Here is a 19,460-nt window from a genome sequence, read left to right as displayed (position 1 = left end):
TACGGCAAAATGTGCCTCTTCGAAATAATGGTTTTAGACCCCAAGTATGTTTGGAAGAAATCCGTTTCAGACAATTTGGAGTAAATTTAGATATGTCCGTCCGTCTGATGGGAGTAACCGATTTGGTCTAAAGTTTGCACATCGTGAAATTTCTACGACACTTAGGTGAGGTTTCCATTTGCACTCAATAGGTCCACTCCATCGGATACCTCCCACACAAAATTTCGGAAAAGTTCAGGCCTGCTATCGAGTCACTTTGATGTTTGTTGAAGCAACTTGCATTCGCTGCCTCAATTACGACGTTAAAAGTTTTTTCAGGGACAAGCCCATACTTCTTGAGAAAACAGCCCGAATGGTGTTAAAAACTCCTATGACACCATATGTAGTTTATGGAGAGCACGATAACTCTCGAAATGATCAACAGATTTGATCCAAAATTTGGCCTTCGTCATATTTTGTCCAAATTTAGTTTCAGTTCGAAGATGGGCATTATCGGTCCACAACTTCCGATATGTCCCCCCAATATTTAAAAAAGTCACTAAACTGGTGCGCCCGATATCTCTTGAACGGGGCAACGAATTTGATCAAAACTTTGTATCTCCTAATATTTTGTGCAAATTTAATTTAACTTCTAAAATGGCCCATATCAGTCCTCTTCTTAGGGTACCTCCCCCACAACATTTCATTATCTGTGTTTACCTGCAGTTAAGGGTATGTTCCAAATTCTTGGGAAATGTATACCGATGCTGTTCGTTGTGGTCCTGTTTAAAGCGATATTTTGTTTTCCGTGGACAAGTCCATGTTTCCTGGCTTGTGAGCACGATATCTATCAAAAAGATATGACTCCCAAAATAAGATCCAATTCCACAGTAGACGTATCATTTCACGTGATTTCACATCACCCAAATATGTGACAACATTCATATCGGGTGCCCACAGATCAAATTCACGCTGCCACGCAGTCATTGTTAATAGTGGCACCACACATAAGAACGGCCCATACATTCTTTTAAGTACCTCTTCCGCAACACTTTTGAACTATAATTCTAATCCACATTTTTGTCGACAAGCTCAAATGTCCAAAAGGGACCACAAAATTTTTAAAATGCCCTAAATACATTCGATCTGTCTGTAGATGAAAGTTTAAATTCACATAGACTGAGGGCATATCGGCCTTTTGTAGAAAATTTACTTATGTTGAAACTGAGGTATGGGGTATTGTAACTCGAGAATAGTTGTAATATACCATAACTTTTGAACACATTTAGATAAAATAAACTGTTTTAGCATGATTCACCGATGGATTTCTTAAAATTATAATTTGAGCGGAAGCTGTGGTCATATTAATGTAAAAAAAAAAATAGGAAAAATCGTTGAAGGAAACGAGTTTTTTAATTCAATTTTCAATTAGTGGCTTTACAATACAATGTAGAGTATAATGTTCAAAGAAGAAGTTAAAGAATACACTTTAGATATGAAGTTTCCAATGTATGATTTTTTAATATAGCCACTGCATTAATCTCAAACGGATGCTGACATTTTGTAGACTGAAAAATTGGGTTTTTTGATTTTTTGCTCTAATCGGGACGCGTAACTGTCCTCGTTTAAAAACTGATTATTAGATTGTAGTACTCGCGATTACGCATTTTTTGATGTATAACTCGGGCGTGTAGCCTTCAAAGGTTCATAACAATCTCAGCTTAAAATCGAAATTTGTGTGCGAAAATTTTTATAAAAAACCTGTTTTTTGATTCAAAATTTGCAACTGCCATTAAATTGTCGGTGAAACCAGCATGAACTTAGTTTTTTAACGTTCTGAATCCAATAAGCCATGACTCGTCCAAATCCGTCCACTAGATCTGCGGATGTTTTTGAAAATTGCGCGCATTGAAACGCGTTTTGGAAGTTTAATTTTTACTGAAATAAATAGAGCTATGTATATGCTTGTTTAAAATGTGCAAAAACATATATTTCAAAACTATCGCTAATCCGGAGATACAATTGATTTTTTCTAAAAATTAAGTGCGATGCTACATCCACGGTTCTTGATGGATTGCAATGAAACGACATCAAATTATGTATTTTTTAAGGTTAACATCGAAATCGGATGCGCATAAAATGTAAATAAACTTTGTGGAAATTATGACCACCTAACTGTATTTTGCGCCCTAATATGCAACAAACGCTACATTGTGGCCGCCAAATAGAATTTCACAAACTGTACACCATATAAAAGGGATTGATTCGCTAAAAAAACCTATTTTTTGTTTAAAATTTACAAACGTTATCGATTTCCGTGGAAACCTGCGTAAATTTAGTTTTTTACGTTCTGAATCTAACAAGCCATGACGCGTACAAATCCACCCACTAGATCGGCGGATATGTTACCAATTATTTTGAAATTATCGCATATTAAAACGCGTATTGGATGTGTCAGTTCTACTTAAATAAATAGATAGATACGCGTGTTTTAACTGCGCAAAAACAGATATTTAAAAACTCTCGCAAATCCAGAGATATAAAAGATTTTTTCTAAAAATTGTGTCCGATGCTACATCCACGGTTCTTGATGGATCGCGTTGAAACGGCATAGAATGATGTATATTTTAATGGTGATTATTGAAATCGGATGCGCATTAAATGTAAATGAACTTTTGACCTAAATAAGCGAAAAATTTGTTTCAACGGAACATCTTCATTATTGGGACATAATTCTGATCAGGCGATAAATTGATCAAGAATATATCTATATCTGGTACATCTTGCTATAAGATAGTGTCTGGATTTTTGTGTGAACGACTAAAACCTATGGTTAATGACATAATTGGGCCACATTAGTGCTGCTTTAAACCTGACAAACCCACCATTGACCAGATATATACCTTGCACTGGTATTATCTAAAAGGGAATAACGACCTTAACATCCCCGCGGAACCCCGTCATCAGTCACATGGGACCGAAACTGGAAATAACTCGCATATGAGTTTTTGGCGATCTTTTTTGTTCTTTTGGGGGAATTTTCACACAAAAATAGGTGGCTGTCCGCTAACTCCAGAGCAGAATAGGGAAATAGGTCTCGCTCCTTATTACACATGGGCGACTGTTGAATGATAGTTCCTCATCCCCCACTAAGAGGTAAGTGAAACCCAAACTTTGTATCTGCAAATTGATGCCTGCGAGATAGAGATGGAAGCCCTGTGAAGAGCAAGCGCTCTTTAGGTAACCCCTAAGCGAAATCTTACTGAAATGGCTTCTAGTTTAGTTAAAACCAATTCTGTCGACACCAAGATGGGTATGAAGGTCTAGGCTTGTCCTAGTTCACTCGGATGTGGCTCTTATCGCATGACCTCCCTTTTTACATGACAAAGTAAATTCACATCGGACTGTGCTGACGGCGTCAATGTTTACAATTAAAATGTTTACCAACAACTTAACCTTCGAAGTAGAAGGATATTTCGGTAAATCCGATATTTCGGTAAAATCATTAAAATACTGAAAATCAAGAGGTAAGCTTCTGTGGGGGATATAGGAACCCGCGGTCCTATAATGATAGTTCTCTTCTGGAATATGTTGTAACTCTATAGAAGACAAAATAACAATTTTCAGTTTTTCGGTGGGATATTGACGTCACAATCTTCAGAATTACGAAAATCGGGAGGTACAATTTATGTGGGCTTTATGTGGACCTATACCGGCGAATTTCAGTCAGAAATGCTTTTTACCTCACAACAAATACTAAATACCAAATTTCAGCCATTCCGGTGGGTTGCTGTGGCTACAACCTTTAAAATACCTAAAACCGGGAGGTACCGCTCTATGGGGGCTATATGAAGACGTGGACATATACCGACAAATTTCGGGAGAAAGTTTTTTACCTCCAACGAAGACTAAGTGACAAATTTCAGCCATTTCTGAGGAATATTGAGGCCACAACCTATACCTACAAATTAAATATGGACGTTTAATACCCTAAATAAAGACCAAAATACCAAATTCCAGCCATTTCGGTGGAATATTGTGGCTACAACCTTGAAAATACCGAAAATCGGGAGGTACCGTTCTATGGGGGCAATACGAGGGCGTTGACCTATACCGAACAATTTCTGGGGGAAAGTGGTTATACCCTAATGAAGATTAAGTACCAAATTTCAGCCATTTCGGTGTTATAATGAGGATAAAACCTTCAAAATTCCGAAAATCGGGTGGTACCGTCAAAACGTGGACCGATATAGCCCATTTGCGATACCGAACATCCTAGGAGCAATAGAAACTTCTATACAAAGTTACAAAGCTCTACCTTTAAAACTGCGAGCTGTATCTTGATTTAAACAGACGGCTTAGAATTTTACCCTGATCAAGAATATATACTTTATACGGTCTCCGATGAATATTTCGATGTGTTAAAAATGGAATGACAAATTTATTTATACCCCCTTATTTTATGGTGGAGGGTATAAAAAACATAACCGAAAAGTTTTATACCAGCAGAGGTTTCAGACAAGGAGATAGCCTTTCTTGTGACCTATTCAATATTCTGCTGGAAAAGATTATCCGAGATGCAAACGTCGAAAGGGATGGCACAATATACACAAATAATCATATGTTGGTCGATCAGTAAAAGGTGTAACTGCTGCCTTTAAAAAATCGAAAGAAAATCTTATAAATTGGTTCTGTGCACCGCCATAAACACAACAAACAACATAAGTTGTGAAATAAGAAGAAGAATAGTATTGGCCAATAGATGCTACTCAAAGATGTAATGCAGCCTGTTATACCTAAGATTAAAGAGTCCGGTACAATTAGGAAATTGTGATCTACAGGGAAGACGTTATCACCGATTTTAATATACATATAATCGAGTTGCCCACGTCCAATTTTACTATGCCTTTTAGGATACGAAATATCGAAAAAAATTTAAGTTGGTAGAGCATATAAAAATTCGGTCCGGTCGGTGCATACTTCACACAGTTTTTATACCCTAAGCCTTTAGGCTAAGGAGGGTATATACACTTTGATACGATGAAAATGTGCCTCATCGAAATAATGGTTTTAGACCCCAAGTATGTTTGGACGAAATGTGTTTCAGACAATTTGGAGTCGATCTAGACATGTCCGTCCGTCTGTCTGTCTGTCCTGCTGGCTGGAGCGCACGATAACTCTCGAACGGATGAACCGATTCGGTTCAAATTTCGGCTTTCGTAATATTTTGCCCAAACTTAGTTTATGTTCGAAGATGAGCTACATCGGTCCACTCCTTCCGGTACCTCCCCCACAAAAGTTCGAAAATATTCGAAAAGTTTGTGCGCACGATAACTCTTGAAGGGAGTGACCGATTTGATCCATACTTTGTATAGCGTAAACTTTCTACCAGAGTTATATGAGGTTTCAATATGGTCTCAATAGGTCCACTCCTTCGGGTACCTCCCACACAAAATTTCGGAAAAGTTCAGTTTAGGGCCATCTCTCGAATCGCTTTGATTTTTGTTTTAGCAACTAGTATTCACTGCCCTCCATACGACGGTACAAGTTTCATCAGGGGCATGTCAATACCTTCTGAGAAAATAGCATGAAAGTTGCAAAAAAACCCCTATGACACCGTGTGAGGTGGTTGGAGCGCAAGATAACTCTCGAACGGATCTGCCGATTCCGTCCAAAATACGGCCTTAGTAATATTTTGTCCAAACATAGTTTAAGTTTGAAGATAAGCCATATCGGTCCACTCCTTCAGGTACCTCCCCCACAAATGTTCGGAAAAATTGTTCGTACGGTAACTCTTGAAGGGAGTGGCCGAATTGCTCTATACTTTACACATCCTAATATATCTACCAGATATAGATCAGCTTCAAATATGGACTATATTTGTCCACTCCATCCGGTACCTCCCACACAAAATTTCGAATAATATGGAATCACTATGATTTTTGTTGAAGCAACTTGCATTCGCTGCCTCAATTACGATGGTAAAAGTTTTTTTAGGGGCAAGTCCATACTTCTTGAGCAAACAGTCCGAAGAGTGTAAAAATCCCCTATGGCACTATATGTTGTGGTTGGAGATCCTCTTCCATAACGGTCAGTGTCGATCCATTCATTTTAGTATGTCTTCCGCAAAACTTTTGATCTTTAATCCTAATAAACAATTTTGTCGGTTCAAACGCCCAACATTTTTAAAACCCCCTAAATACATACGTATTTTGGAAAGAAATTGGTTCAATATACGCAGGCTGAGGGTATATCTCTGTCGGCAAAGTCGACTGATACTTTTTTACTTGTTATTTGTATTTTCAGTTTTTTTACCTATACGTTTTTTTTTAATATACACATTTATATAACTATAGGTGCTTTAATCCACAATTCACGTGTTTCTTTGATATAATGGAAATAAGCTTTTATGTTAAATTGTATGCTCTGTTAACTTTTACCAGAACTGTGTATAAGAGATTGAAAACAATGTGTGAGGTTCTTTATTTTAAATACTGAGAATCAACTAATCTTGCCAGCAAACACACCTAGACACATACTTAAGTACTGTATGTATGTATTACCTTTAACAACAATCCTTATACATGGTCAAGGCCAGTGAAGGCCAAATGTGGAAAAAGTTCATATGTTTAAGTGTGTATGTATATGTACGTATGTCCTTAGATATATCCCCTATATATGTATGCTAAAAGCTTTCCTATATTTAAATATAACCAGCAAGCAGGCTGGCGGTGTGGTCAAACAGAATAAAAACAAAATAGCTACAAGATATTTGGTTGCCCTCACCAACTGATGTACATGAATTGGAAATATACCGATGCATAATAAATGCTACACAGACGTCAACTGCAATTAAATTACATTTAATGAAGACACACGCACACAAATGTTACTACATATTTACGGATACTAAATGAAATTACGTGTGGGTTATATCTGCATTGCCTTATAGATTGAAGATGTGAAGTTATTTCATTTACGATATATTTATCCTGATGTATTTATGCAAAAATAATATAAAATGCAACTTTTTAATAAAACAAAAGTCTTTCATGGCCCTAAATGCAACAATAGACATTAAAGTGGGGCGATGTGTACACCACCACGGGCGCCTCGATTTTCTGATTATTGGGATTGTACTGAGCAAAAAAGTATACTAGACCATATGTCTACGTTGAAAATCGAGCCCCCGGATTTTGACTTGAAGTTTTTTTTCAAGGTTTTTTGGATATTTTTGCATATATGTAACAGGCAAACCACTGAGATTTTCGATCCAACACAAAGACAAAAATTGTAGCCAAGACAATAATTAAGAACTCTCTAATACATCGCAAAAGCATTGGAATGCTCCTTCAGGCAGTTGTGGCCCCAAAAATGTGCACATTTTTCGGAAAATATCGATAAATTACACTGTGCTACAAAATTTGACTCAAAGTCAGTGTGTGGAAATTCTTTTTGGAGATGAAAGCCCTTGGTGAATGTACTAAGAACGCAAAAGGAATTTTTCAGGATAGGTCAAGTTTCTGAGATATGGTTTGGCCAAAATAAAAAAAAATTTCAAGTCAAAATCCGGGGGCTCGATTTTCACCGTAGACATATGGTCTAGTGGACTTTTTTTGCTCAGTACAATCCCAAGAATCAGAAAATCCAGGCACCCACTATCACTTTTTTCCTTCCATACAAATCGCCCCGGCCTAATAGACATACATATATGTATGTATAGTTTTTTGCAAATAAATTTTCTATCTTCTGGGAACACAAAATTCCAACAACCAATTCGGTGGGAAGAAATCTTAAATGGGGGCTACTCATATATCGCGGCTCTAACAAAACATAGGTCAACATTTGATTCTTTCAAGGGAATTTCGTACTTGTAAAATGCTTTGTACCTTTAGCGCAGACTAAATACCAAATTTCGGTTATTCTATGGCGGCTGTATTAAACGTTGACCTGCACCGACAAATTTCTGGAGAAAAGTCTTGTAACACCAACGAAGAAAGAAACTGCCAACGAAAACTAAAATCCAAATTTCAGTCACTTTGGTGAAATATTGGAGCCGAAACCTTTAAAATACCGAAATTAGGAGGGAACGTTCTATGGGGGCTATATGGAGACGTGGAACAATACCGAAAAATTTCATATGGATTGTTTAATAATTCAGCCATTTCGATGGATTATTGTGGCCATAACCTTCAAAATATCGAAAATTGGTCGTTACCTTTCTATGGGGGCTATATTAAGGCGTGGACTTGTACCGACACATTTCTGGGGAAAGTTTTATACCACCAACGAAGACTAAACACCAATTTCAGCCATTTCGGCGGATTATTGAACCACAACTTTCAAAATACTGAAATTCGAGATGTACCGTTCTATGGGGGCTAATGATATAAAACACCCTTGTTGGTATAAAATATTTCCCCAGTTTTTTGTCAGTGTAGGTCCACGACTTCATATAGCCCCCATAGAACGGTACCTCTCCAATTTCAGTATTTTGAAAGTTGTGGCTCAATATTCCGCCGAAATGGCTGAAATCTGGTATTTAGTCTTCGTTGGTGGTATAAAACTTTAATAGAGATGGACAGTGGGTAAATACCCGGTAAATTGGGTAAATACCGGGTAAATTCCCATTTGTGGGCATTTACTATATTGAATCGCCAATACAACATCTTACACCCTATTTCTGGGTTTAGGTTGTGAAATCGTTTCAAAATGGAAAGTTTTACAATACTTTAAACAAGTGGATAAATACTTGGGTAAATACCCGAGTATTTACCCAAATGTTGGGTAAAAAGTTTTTAACTGCCGAACCACTTGACGTAGCCTAACGAAATTTGGTTCATATCTTACTTATATCAAGAGAACATCTGGTATATGTTCTATGGGGGCTTTATGAAAACATGGACCAAAAGACCCCATTTTCAATGCCAGATGTTCCCTTGATATAAGTAAGATTTGAGTCAAATTTTGTCAGCCTACGTCAAGTGGTGCGGCAGATAAAGAGTTTTTACCCAATATTAGGGTAAATACTCGAAATCGGGGTACCCTTATATGGGGGCTTTTAGAAAACGTGGACCTACGTTGACAAATTTGTACAAGGATATATTATACTCCTTGAGGACTCACTGTGTCAAATAACAGCCAATTTGGTTGTAAAATGTGGCTAATAGGCGAAAAACACCTTAAATCGGGAGGTAGGGTTATATGGGAGCTATATCAAAACATGGACCCAGAGACACCATTTTCGTTCGTGGTTCGACAGATAAAGAGTTTTTACCCAATATTTGGGTAAATACTCGAAATCGGGGTACCCTTATATGGGGGCTATAAGAAAACGTGGACCTACGTTGACAAATGTTTGCAAGGATATTTTATACTCCTTGAGGACTCACTGTGCCAAATTACAGCCAATTTGTTTGTAAAATGAGGCTAATAGATGAAAATACCTTAAATCGGGAGGTACGCCTATATGGGGCTGTATCAAAACGTGGACCCAGGGACTCCATTCTCAATACCGTTAATACCATTGATATAAGAAAGTTTTGAGTCAAATTTCGTCAGCCTACGTCAAGTGGTTCGACAGTTAAAGAGTTTTTACCCAACATTTGGGTAAATACTCGGGTATTTACCCAAGTATTTACCCACTTGTTTAAACTATTGTAAAACTGTCCATTTTGAAACTATTTCACAACCTATACCCAAGAATTGGGTGTAAGATGTTGTATTGGCGATTCAATATAGTAAATACCCAAATAAATACCCGGTAAAAACCATCTCTATCAAGGCCTTTCATCTCCAAAATGAATTTTCCACCCTCCAGACTTTAAGTTCAATTTTGTGTCACAATGCTATGGAGAAGAATCAGAAACATAACTATAAACAAATTTCCCTTTTCTTTTAAGCCGACCTCGTATATGCATTAAACGTGAATGCACAGAAGTTAATTATCCAAAAATGATGATCCATCCACACTGTCCATACAACAATCATTTGCTTGCTATTCCTTCCTGTCTTTCAACATGTTATCAAACATTGGACATTAGTTAAATTTTGCTGACACATTGACCGAGAGCATTCGTAATAATGACCTTGACCACCACTATTGATTTCTTATTGTTGCATGGAGGAAAAACAACAACGTACAGCAACCCACTACTGTTTGGTTTTTGTAAGTTTGTGCACACCCTATCATCTAAGCTGCGGGGGTATTTATTGTACATGTTTGTAGTATAGTCATATTTTTATATTCTCACTGCATGCACTGTGAACCGACCAGATGACGGTGACACATGATATTACACATCAGTCCGAATGACAAAATACTTTCACGATGTATGTATGTGAATTAAAGAGGGGGGTTGTGGATACAGATTAAACCTGAAAACATGGACGACTTATGCAACAATACAAACAAACTTACGTAGTATTTAGTAAGATTAAAGAGGTATCAAAGTGATTTAGTGCACCTAATACTTTGTTCATAGGTAAATGAATGTTTAAAAATGACACAAAATTCTTTATTTATCTTTATTTATCACAAGTATTGTCCGATTGACATGAGTCGGTCATAATTGATATTTGATATTTTTGGACATGGAACGATACTACGATACGATATACCAAAATGAATGTCTCGACGAGCTGAGTCGATCTGGATATGCGTGTCCATCCCTTCGTCCGTCTATCTAAACCTTGTTATCACGCTACAGGTCGCAACTTTTATTGGATCGACATGAAATGTTGGTGGTTAATGGGGGTCCCGGAGAGCAAGAATACTACTGATTTTGGTCAGGTGTCGGAATTCGAAAAAACTTATTTGGAGAAAAAGTCAAAGTTTTATTCCACATATCTCAGCGTCTATAAGGCGTATACCATTAAGTACGCCTGTGCTCATGTTGATTTTGAATCGACTTTTTCCCTCTGTGTAGTCGCTAACTACTGACCATCTTTACAATGATGCAAAGTAGGTTGGCGTAGGTCGCCAAATAACGGGGAGTTTTTACTTCCATTGCCAGGGCTTGCTTTTGAAAGGTTCCCAACCACGGCTGTGACATTGTGACTATTGCGATATCTCCGTTGTTTGAACTTCCAACGCCAACCTACCGTGTATCGTTGTAAAAGTGCTTTTGATATACCCCTTATATAAGCGGAGCTATTCGCTTTGGAATAAAACGTTGACTTTTTCCCCAAATCTAAACCTTGTTATCACGCTACAGGTCGCAACTTTTATTGGATCGTCATGAAATGTTGGCGGTTAATGGGGGTCCCGGAGAGCAAGAATACTACTGATTTTGGTCAGGTGTCGGAATGCAAAAAAAAACTTATTTGGAGAAAAAGTCAAAGTTTTATTCCACATATCTCAGCGTCTATAAGGGGTATACCAAAAGCAAAACCTGACAATGACAGTAGAATATATGTCCTTTCCATGAAAAGTAGGTTTTTGTAGGTGGTCAAACAACGAATATATCGCAATACTGACCACATCCGTTGTCAATAGTGTAGCAACACCTTTTGTATTCGAAATGAGCACGTCGTTGTTAATTTGACAACGAGGTGGTGTCAGCGGTTTCGAGAATTGACAACTTACCGTGGTAAAAGTGAGTACGATTGTGGTCGAAATATTAAAAATTGAGCACGCATGTGCTCTTATCGACACCATTCGTGGTCAGATTCAAAAAATTCCAACGCCGTGGTCAAAAAAAGAAAATTAAGTACGCCTGTGCTCATGTTGATTTTGAATCGACTTTTCCCTCTGTGTAGTCGCTAACTACTGACCATCGTTATAATGATGCAAAGTAGGTTGGCGTAGGTCGCCAAATAACGGGGAGTTTTTACTTCCATTGCCAGGGCTTGCTTTTGAAAGGTTCCCAACCACGGCTATGACATTGTGACTATTGCGATATCTCCGTTGTTTGAACATCCAACGCCAACCTACCATGTATCGTTGTAAAGGTGCTTTTGATATATCCCTTATAGAAGCGGAGCTATTCGCTTTGGAATAAAACGTTGAATTTTTCCCCAAATAAGTTATTTGCCTATTCTGACACCTGAATATTATCCGACCATCACTAAAATCAATAGGCTTCTTCCCGATCCGATCAAAAATGCTACCTGTATCGTGATTGCAAGGTTTAAATAGCTAGACGGACGGACGAAGGGACGGACTGACATAGCTAGATCGACTCAGCACGTCGAAACATTCATTCATTATTTCGATGCGTTACAAACTTGTTTGACCAAAATCAACTTAGTGGTGTAGGGTATAAAAATGTAGCTAAAATCATTAAAATGTCGTAAATCGGGAGGTACCGTTATATTGGGCCTATAGCAAAACATAGACCTTTGTTGAAAATTTGTAATGCAGAAGTTTTGCGACACCTGGAAATCTCAAATATAAGACTACAGGTAGTGTGGTCAAACATTTAGATAAACACCTCAAAATACCAAAAATCGGAAGATACCGTTATATGGGGATATACCAAAAACATGGACCTTCATATACTGTCAGTTTTTGTTGCAAAAGTTTTGCGATTGATGGCAATTTTAAATGCCAGGTTACAGGAAGTTTGATCAAAAATTGTAGCTAAAATCCTGAAAATGCCGAAAATAAGCAGGTATCGCTATATGGCGGCTATACCAAAACATGGACCTATGTTTTGGAGAAACTTTGTGACCACCGGGAACTTTAAATGTCAAATTACGGCGAGTTCGTTTAAAAAATGCAACTACACTGAACAGCGGGAGGTACCGTTATACCGATTTTTGGTATTTTGAAGATTTTGACCTCAATATCCCACCGAAAAGGCTGAACTATGGCATTTAGTCTGCTTGTGGCTATAAAACTTTCCACCAGAAATATTTCGGCTTACGTGGACGTTTTGATAGAACGATTCTTCTCGATTTTCGGTAGTTTGAAGGTTTAAGCTTCGTAGTCAAACCGAAATGGCTGAAATTTTGTATTCAGTCTTTGATGGGTATGTAAAACATTCCAGAAGAGAATTATCAGTATAGGTCAACGTTTTCATATAGACCCCATAGAATGGTACCTCCAGATTTTCGGTATTTTGAAGTTTGTGACCTCCCAACAAAGCGGTTGATCTTTGGTATTTAGTCTTCGTTGGGGCTATAAAACTTTCCACCTGAAATTTGTCGATATAGGTTCACGTCAAAATATAGCACCCATAGAACGATTCTTCCTTATTCTCGAAGGTTTTAGCGTCATTATCTCACCAAAATGGCAGAAATTTCGTCTTAAGTCTTCGATAGGAATTTAGAACTTTCAATGAATTTTTCTGTCTAGCACAACAAACACTGCTTTTTATACAAGCGCAAGTACTCAAGCTGGGGCATCATACATAGCACGTAAAGTGTTATGTTTGTTTGACGAGATGTGTTTTTTTAAACGGCTTACTTAAGCCAAAATATGATCTGTTAGCCAGTACAATTGTCCTTCTTATTTCACAACTGATGTTGTTTGTTGTTTTTATGATGTTCAAAATATCTCAAAATTATAGGAACCTATTTCCGCAGTTCGGCAGATTTCTATGGACGCATTGCGAGTCTCAACCATCAACTTGGTCACGTCAACTTGGGTTTTGTCTTCTTTGCTCTTACTAACAATTTGTAAGGCATAAGTAATGTCGGCTCTATAAATGGGCAAAATATTTCATCAAAAACTTTCACATTTTGCTCACATTGGTAAAATTTTAATTGGTGGCAAATAAATACATATGTTTTCTCGAAACCAGTTGTAAAAAATACAAACGACCATCAAGTGTAGCACGACAACTTTCAAACGGAATGCGCGAGTTGGTCCAACATTGCATATCGTAATCTTCGAAGATGATTTATACTGGCTTATTTTGCCACAATGCAGTTTTATGCAATTTTGAAAATAATTTCGAAAATTTTGCAACAAATTGTACTTCCCACAAAAAGTGTAAAATTTCTTGATAATTGGATAGACATGGCGGGTTTGGTACATTACGAGTAAATACATGAAATCGGACGAAGCTTTATCGAAATCTGAATCAATTTCAATATATTGGGGCTGCTCGATAACTTTCTGGCCTAGGCAGCACTGCCTGTTGCTTGGCGCCATTTGACATATTTTTTGGAAAGTTTGACAGTTTTTAGCCTAAACGTACTCCGGACAGTTTGACGTACGAAAATGTGTTGTGTTGTTTACAGAGACTTGAAAACATCCATTGTAAACAAGTGAGCAAAGGCTATAGTCGGGACGGGGCCGACCATGTGATACCCTACACCACTACCCCTGTGCATAAGCTTTTCACTGGTAAACATTTATTTTAGGGAATATAATCCGACTACCACCAAACATAATATGCCTCTTTCTCTCTGGGACCCCCATAATTTCGTGAACATTAGCGTGATTACTATTGCGATATCTCTTGTTTGACCACCTACGACAACCAACTTTACATCGTTGTAAAGGTGATATTTTCTACTTTCCTTGCTTTTGCTTTTGATATACCTCTTAAAGAAACAGAGATATTGGCTTTGAAATAAAATGTTGACATTTCTCCAAATAAGTTTTTGCCCATATGAATATTATCCAACCATCATCAAAATCAATAGGCTTCTTCCTCTGTGGACCCCCATTAAACCCACAAATTTCCTAACGATCCGATAAAAATTGCAACCTGTAGCGCGATTTCGAAAAAAATTGAAAAATGGAATGTATTACCGACTTTTGCTATATCTCCGTTATTTGGCCACCTACGCCAACATACTTTGCATTATTGTAAAGGTGAGATATTCTACTTTCATATTCAGACTTTGCTTTTGGAAGTTCCCCATCCAAAGCTGTGATACTCGTCATTATAATTATAATCGCAAAAATGAAATGTTGGGTTGTATTAGCGATATCTTCGTTGTTTGACCACCTCGACAACCTACTATACATCGCTGTAAAGGTGATATCTTCTACTTTCATTAGGTTTTGCTTTTGATATACCCCTTATAGATGCGGAGATATGCGCTTTGATATAAAACGTTGACATTTTCTCCAAATAATTTTTTTGTCCATTCCGACCCCTGAATATTATCCGACCATCACCAAAATCTTCCCCTCCGGGACCCTCATCAACACCCAAAATTTGGTGACGATCCGATCAAAATTACGACCTGTAGCGTGATTACAGATTAGATGGACAGACGGACGGACACACATAGCCAGATCGACTCAGCTCGTCGAGACATTCATTTTGGTATATATAAGTATGGGTCTACGACCATTATTTCGATGCGTTACAAACTGTTTGCCCAAAACCAACTTATAATACCCTCCCCACATAGTGGTGTAGGGTATAAAAATGGCTTGAAGAAGGTAAATTCTGAGTGGTACACCACAATTTGTTTGCCTGAAGTCTCCTGAGAAATGTGTGCACAATGACAATGAGAGCTCCCACACATCGATTCAAACTATTGCCTTTTGAACGAATTTACATTTTTATACCATCCACCAGAGTATGGACGGTATATTAAGAAATATTCCTGATTAGCGTAAAATTTTGAGTCGATCTATGAATATCTGTCCGTCTGTGGCAAGCACAGAAATCAAGATAGGACGCTGAGATTTTGGGAAGTGGCGTCTTTTGATTGCAGGCAAGTCAAGTGCGATGATGGGCTATATCGGTCCACGTTTTGGTATAGCCCCCATATAACGGTACCGTCCGATTTCAGGCATTTTGACGTTTTCACTCACATTTTCAAACTGAATTAGCTATTATTTGATATTTAGGGATCCTAGTGATCCACAAACTTATATTTCAAAATTATGGGCATATATTCATATTTTGGTATAGGCCCTATATAACGGCACCTCCCGATATTCGGTATTTTGAGGATTTAAGCTACAATTTTTAACCGAACTAGCTTTAATTTGACTTTTTAGGTTCTTAGCAATCACGAAACTTCTCCACAAAAAATCGTCAATATAGGTCCATGTTTTGGTATGGGCCCCATATAACGGTACCTCCCGATTTTCGGTATTTTGAACATTGTAGCTAAAATTGTTCACCGAATTAGCTTTAATTTGACATTTGAGATTCTCAGCGATGACGAAATTTTCAACCAAAAATCGTTAATATAGGTCTATGTTATGTTATAGCCCCCATATAATGGTACCTCCCGATTTTCGGTAGCTTGAGAATTTTTAATACAATTTTTAATCGAACTAGCTGTAATTTGACATTTGAGATTCTAAGTTATCACGAAACATCTCCACTAAAAATCGTAAACATACAGTGACACAGAAAAGTATACATACACCCTACAAAAATGCAGTTTTGGCTAAATCGTTGGGTTTTTTACAGCAACAACTGCACTGTGTGGCTCCTGGTGACAAAATAACCATAATTACACAAATTTATTTTAATCTAATACGTATATTTAATACAATTAAAGAAATTAAATATACACAACACAGAAAAGTATACATACACCACAAGGAAATACGAGTATTATCGTAAAATTTATGGAATTAGAGCAATATGTATACATTTTTTAGTTTTGGCGAATGTTTCTGGGTGTCTGAGATATATTTTAGAGAAAAGAAAATAATTTTTGGGGGTCAAATGCCGTTATTTAGGGTCAAATTTCTTATATACCTCGTTAAAGCTGACCGTTGCTTAATTTTTTGCGTTTTTAGGTATTGTACTTTATAAAAAGCACAAAATTAGTTTCAGATTGCAAATATTGAGACCCACGTTAGCTTTGCAGTTGTTATTGAGCAAAATATTCCTTCCTGGGCGTCGATTAATGCACGTTTTTCCTCAAATTTCTCAGGAAATTAACATATTCCGCGGAATTCCTGGCGCAAATTACATACAAAATGCATTAAATTGCCTTGTAATATGATCTGATACAATCCTTGGGCATTAATTTAATCAGAAATGTGCCATATTTTGTTACAAACCTGTTCCCAAAGCTTCTAAAGCAACAAAATATAAGGACTACCAAAAAAGCATGAAATTTGTACTGTGAACAACGTCGTTTTCGTATTATGATCATTACCGTTACTATAGGCGCAAAACGTTTCGTATAATTGTACATTCCTGAGTCATTTGATGCCAAAGGATTGTATCCCACATTATTACAAGGCAATTCAAGGCCATCTATATGTAATTTGCACCAAAAATTACGCGAAATCTATTCACTTCCTGTGAAATCTGAGGGAAAACGTGGATTTAACGACGTTCAGGAAGGTATATTAGGCACAAAAACAACTTCAAAGCTTTCTAGGGTCTCAAGATTTGCCATCTCATACGAATTTTTTGCTTTTTATAAAGTACAATACCCAAAAAAATTAAGCAAGGGTCAGCTTTAACGAGGTATATAAGAAATTTGACCCTAAATAACGGCATTTGACCCCCAAAAATTATTTTTTTTTCTAAAATATATCTCAGATACCCAGAGACATCCGCCAAAACTAAAAAATGTATAAATTTTGCTACTAATTCCATAAATTGTACGATAGTACTCGTATTTCCTTGGGGTGTATGTATACTTTTCTGTGTTGTGAAAATTGCATTTCTTTAATTGTATTAAATATACGTATTAGATTAAAATAAATTTGTGTAATTATGGTTATTTTGTCACCAGGAGCCACACAGTGCAGTTGTTGCTAAAAAACCCAATGATTTAGCCAAAACTTCATTTTTGTAGGGTGTATGTATACTTTTCTGTGTCACTGTAGGTCCATGTTTTGGTATAGCTCCCATATAACGGAACCGCCAGATTTTCGTTATTCTGAGGGTCTTAGCTACCTACAATGTTTGACGGAAATAGCCGTAAGTTGACTTTTGAGGTCCCCTTCAGTTATAAAACTTTTTCACCAAAAATTGGAAAGATAGGTCCACACTTCGATACAGGGCTATATCGAAGTGTGGACCTATCTAGGTGGAACCTTTAACCTGGTTGAAAAAATTTTTTAGATTAGATAATATATGCATTTGGTGTATCAGTTCTCGAAAAAAATTTCCACCTAAAACAGTGAAAGGAAACTAATTAGTCCATCTTTACTAAGAGTATTTTATGGTGTATGGTATAAAAAGTCCTTAACTTAACGACTTTTTACTTGTTGATTATAAATATTCGCGTTTTCTTTGTTAGGCCAGAAAGAGATCGAGCAGACTTCGTAACTTAGCAAACTTATTTGCAGTCCGAATTTGTTGACATTTTCCACATTTCTTCAAAATTGGAAATGATTCTTACAAATATATAAATAGCGTTCGTCCTTTGACAAAAAAGGTGACATTCCCCAATTTGTATGCGATTTGGACAATTAATGCGGCATGTATGTACTTTGTTTGCAAAAACTCGTAGAAAGATAGATCGACTCAGAAAATAAATCTATACAGGTCATCAAAAGGAACTATGGGTCTATTTTGTCTCCTTTTGCATGTTACAAACTAATGAACAAATAAATATAAACCCATATGGGAGCATCGCAATTAAAATATAAATTGCGCCTTTTAATTGAGATTACTCAGCTTAAAATTGTGGACTAGTGTAAGAAGAAAGATAAAACTCCATACAAAACTGTGACATAAGTTATAGTAAATAAATACATACGTAACGGCAATTGAGGTCGAGCCATTGGCAAAATTATCGTTACGATTAATTTTACTTTTTAACAATAAAATGTAAAATCAAACCTAACAACAATGATGTTGAAAATTGAAAGTAATCTCAAACGAGTTTATTTGAAGCGAATGTATGTATGTTGTTTTTTCTTTGAAATTTGGTTTAATAAAGACACTGTGGGTCGACAATGATGGTGTGGCAAAAGGGAGCATTACTCCAAAAAATCTTTTCAACCACACTACGCAAAGAAATTACAACAAATTGCAATTTGTATTTTTATAAATGTTCATAAAGGCCGAACTTCAGCTCCATAAACCATATTTCTTGAAAAAAATTTGGTCCAAGTCATAAATTTAGGTCTATGTCACCGTAAGAAATCAATAGGAATTTTTAATATTTTTGTAATTCCACTTATTAAACTAAAAATTGACAAAAAATAAAATCACCCATGCTGGTTATTAGACTTACCTTTTTGGTGTTAAATCCCAAAAATGATAGTTTTCGGACATTATTGTCACCGGACGAGCCTTGTCCGCTAAAACTCATACTGATGGTGGTGTCTTTTCCTCTTTTATGTTGTTATTGTTGGTTTTATTTATGAAATAGAGGCGTTTCTTGGCAATTAAATATGGCTGCAAATAAAAGAAAAAAATAAAAAATAAATAAATCACTTAAAAACTCACATGCAGTTTGTTATAACAAAATTGTGGTGGTACATCATATGTACTTGTGTAATTGCAACATCAATAAAATTAAAATAAATTCATAGAGCAATAATAGAACAATGTCTTCTTAAGTGTAATTGCGACTCGCCATTTAATTAAAGTCACGCATTTCTCTTGTCACGCAAACAAACGTGATATAAAATGAAT

At 36.7% G+C, this 19,460-nt stretch overlaps 1 protein-coding gene across 15 annotated transcripts in view; it reads right to left on the bottom strand.

Annotated features, from left to right (window-relative positions):
* Ae2 (anion exchange protein Ae2) overlaps positions 1-19,460 on the bottom strand; it is a 187,691-nt gene that overhangs the window by 68,145 nt on the left and 100,086 nt on the right. For all 15 annotated transcript variants that reach the window (XR_012412739.1, XM_073984880.1, XM_073984878.1 and 12 more), the window contains one exon: positions 19,057-19,220. Coding sequence is in view for 14 of the 15 variants with exons in the window: in XM_073984880.1 (XP_073840981.1) it covers positions 19,057-19,134 (78 nt within the window). In the remaining variant the exon portion in view is untranslated. The remainder of the gene's footprint in view (positions 1-19,056; positions 19,221-19,460) is intronic.

The sequence above is a fragment of the Musca autumnalis genome, unplaced genomic scaffold, assembly GCF_047663935.1.
Source record: "Musca autumnalis isolate F117 unplaced genomic scaffold, ASM4766393v1 scaffold_4, whole genome shotgun sequence".
Lineage (NCBI taxonomy): Eukaryota > Metazoa > Arthropoda > Insecta > Diptera > Muscidae > Musca > Musca autumnalis.
This window is presented reverse-complemented; position numbering and strand designations above follow the sequence as displayed.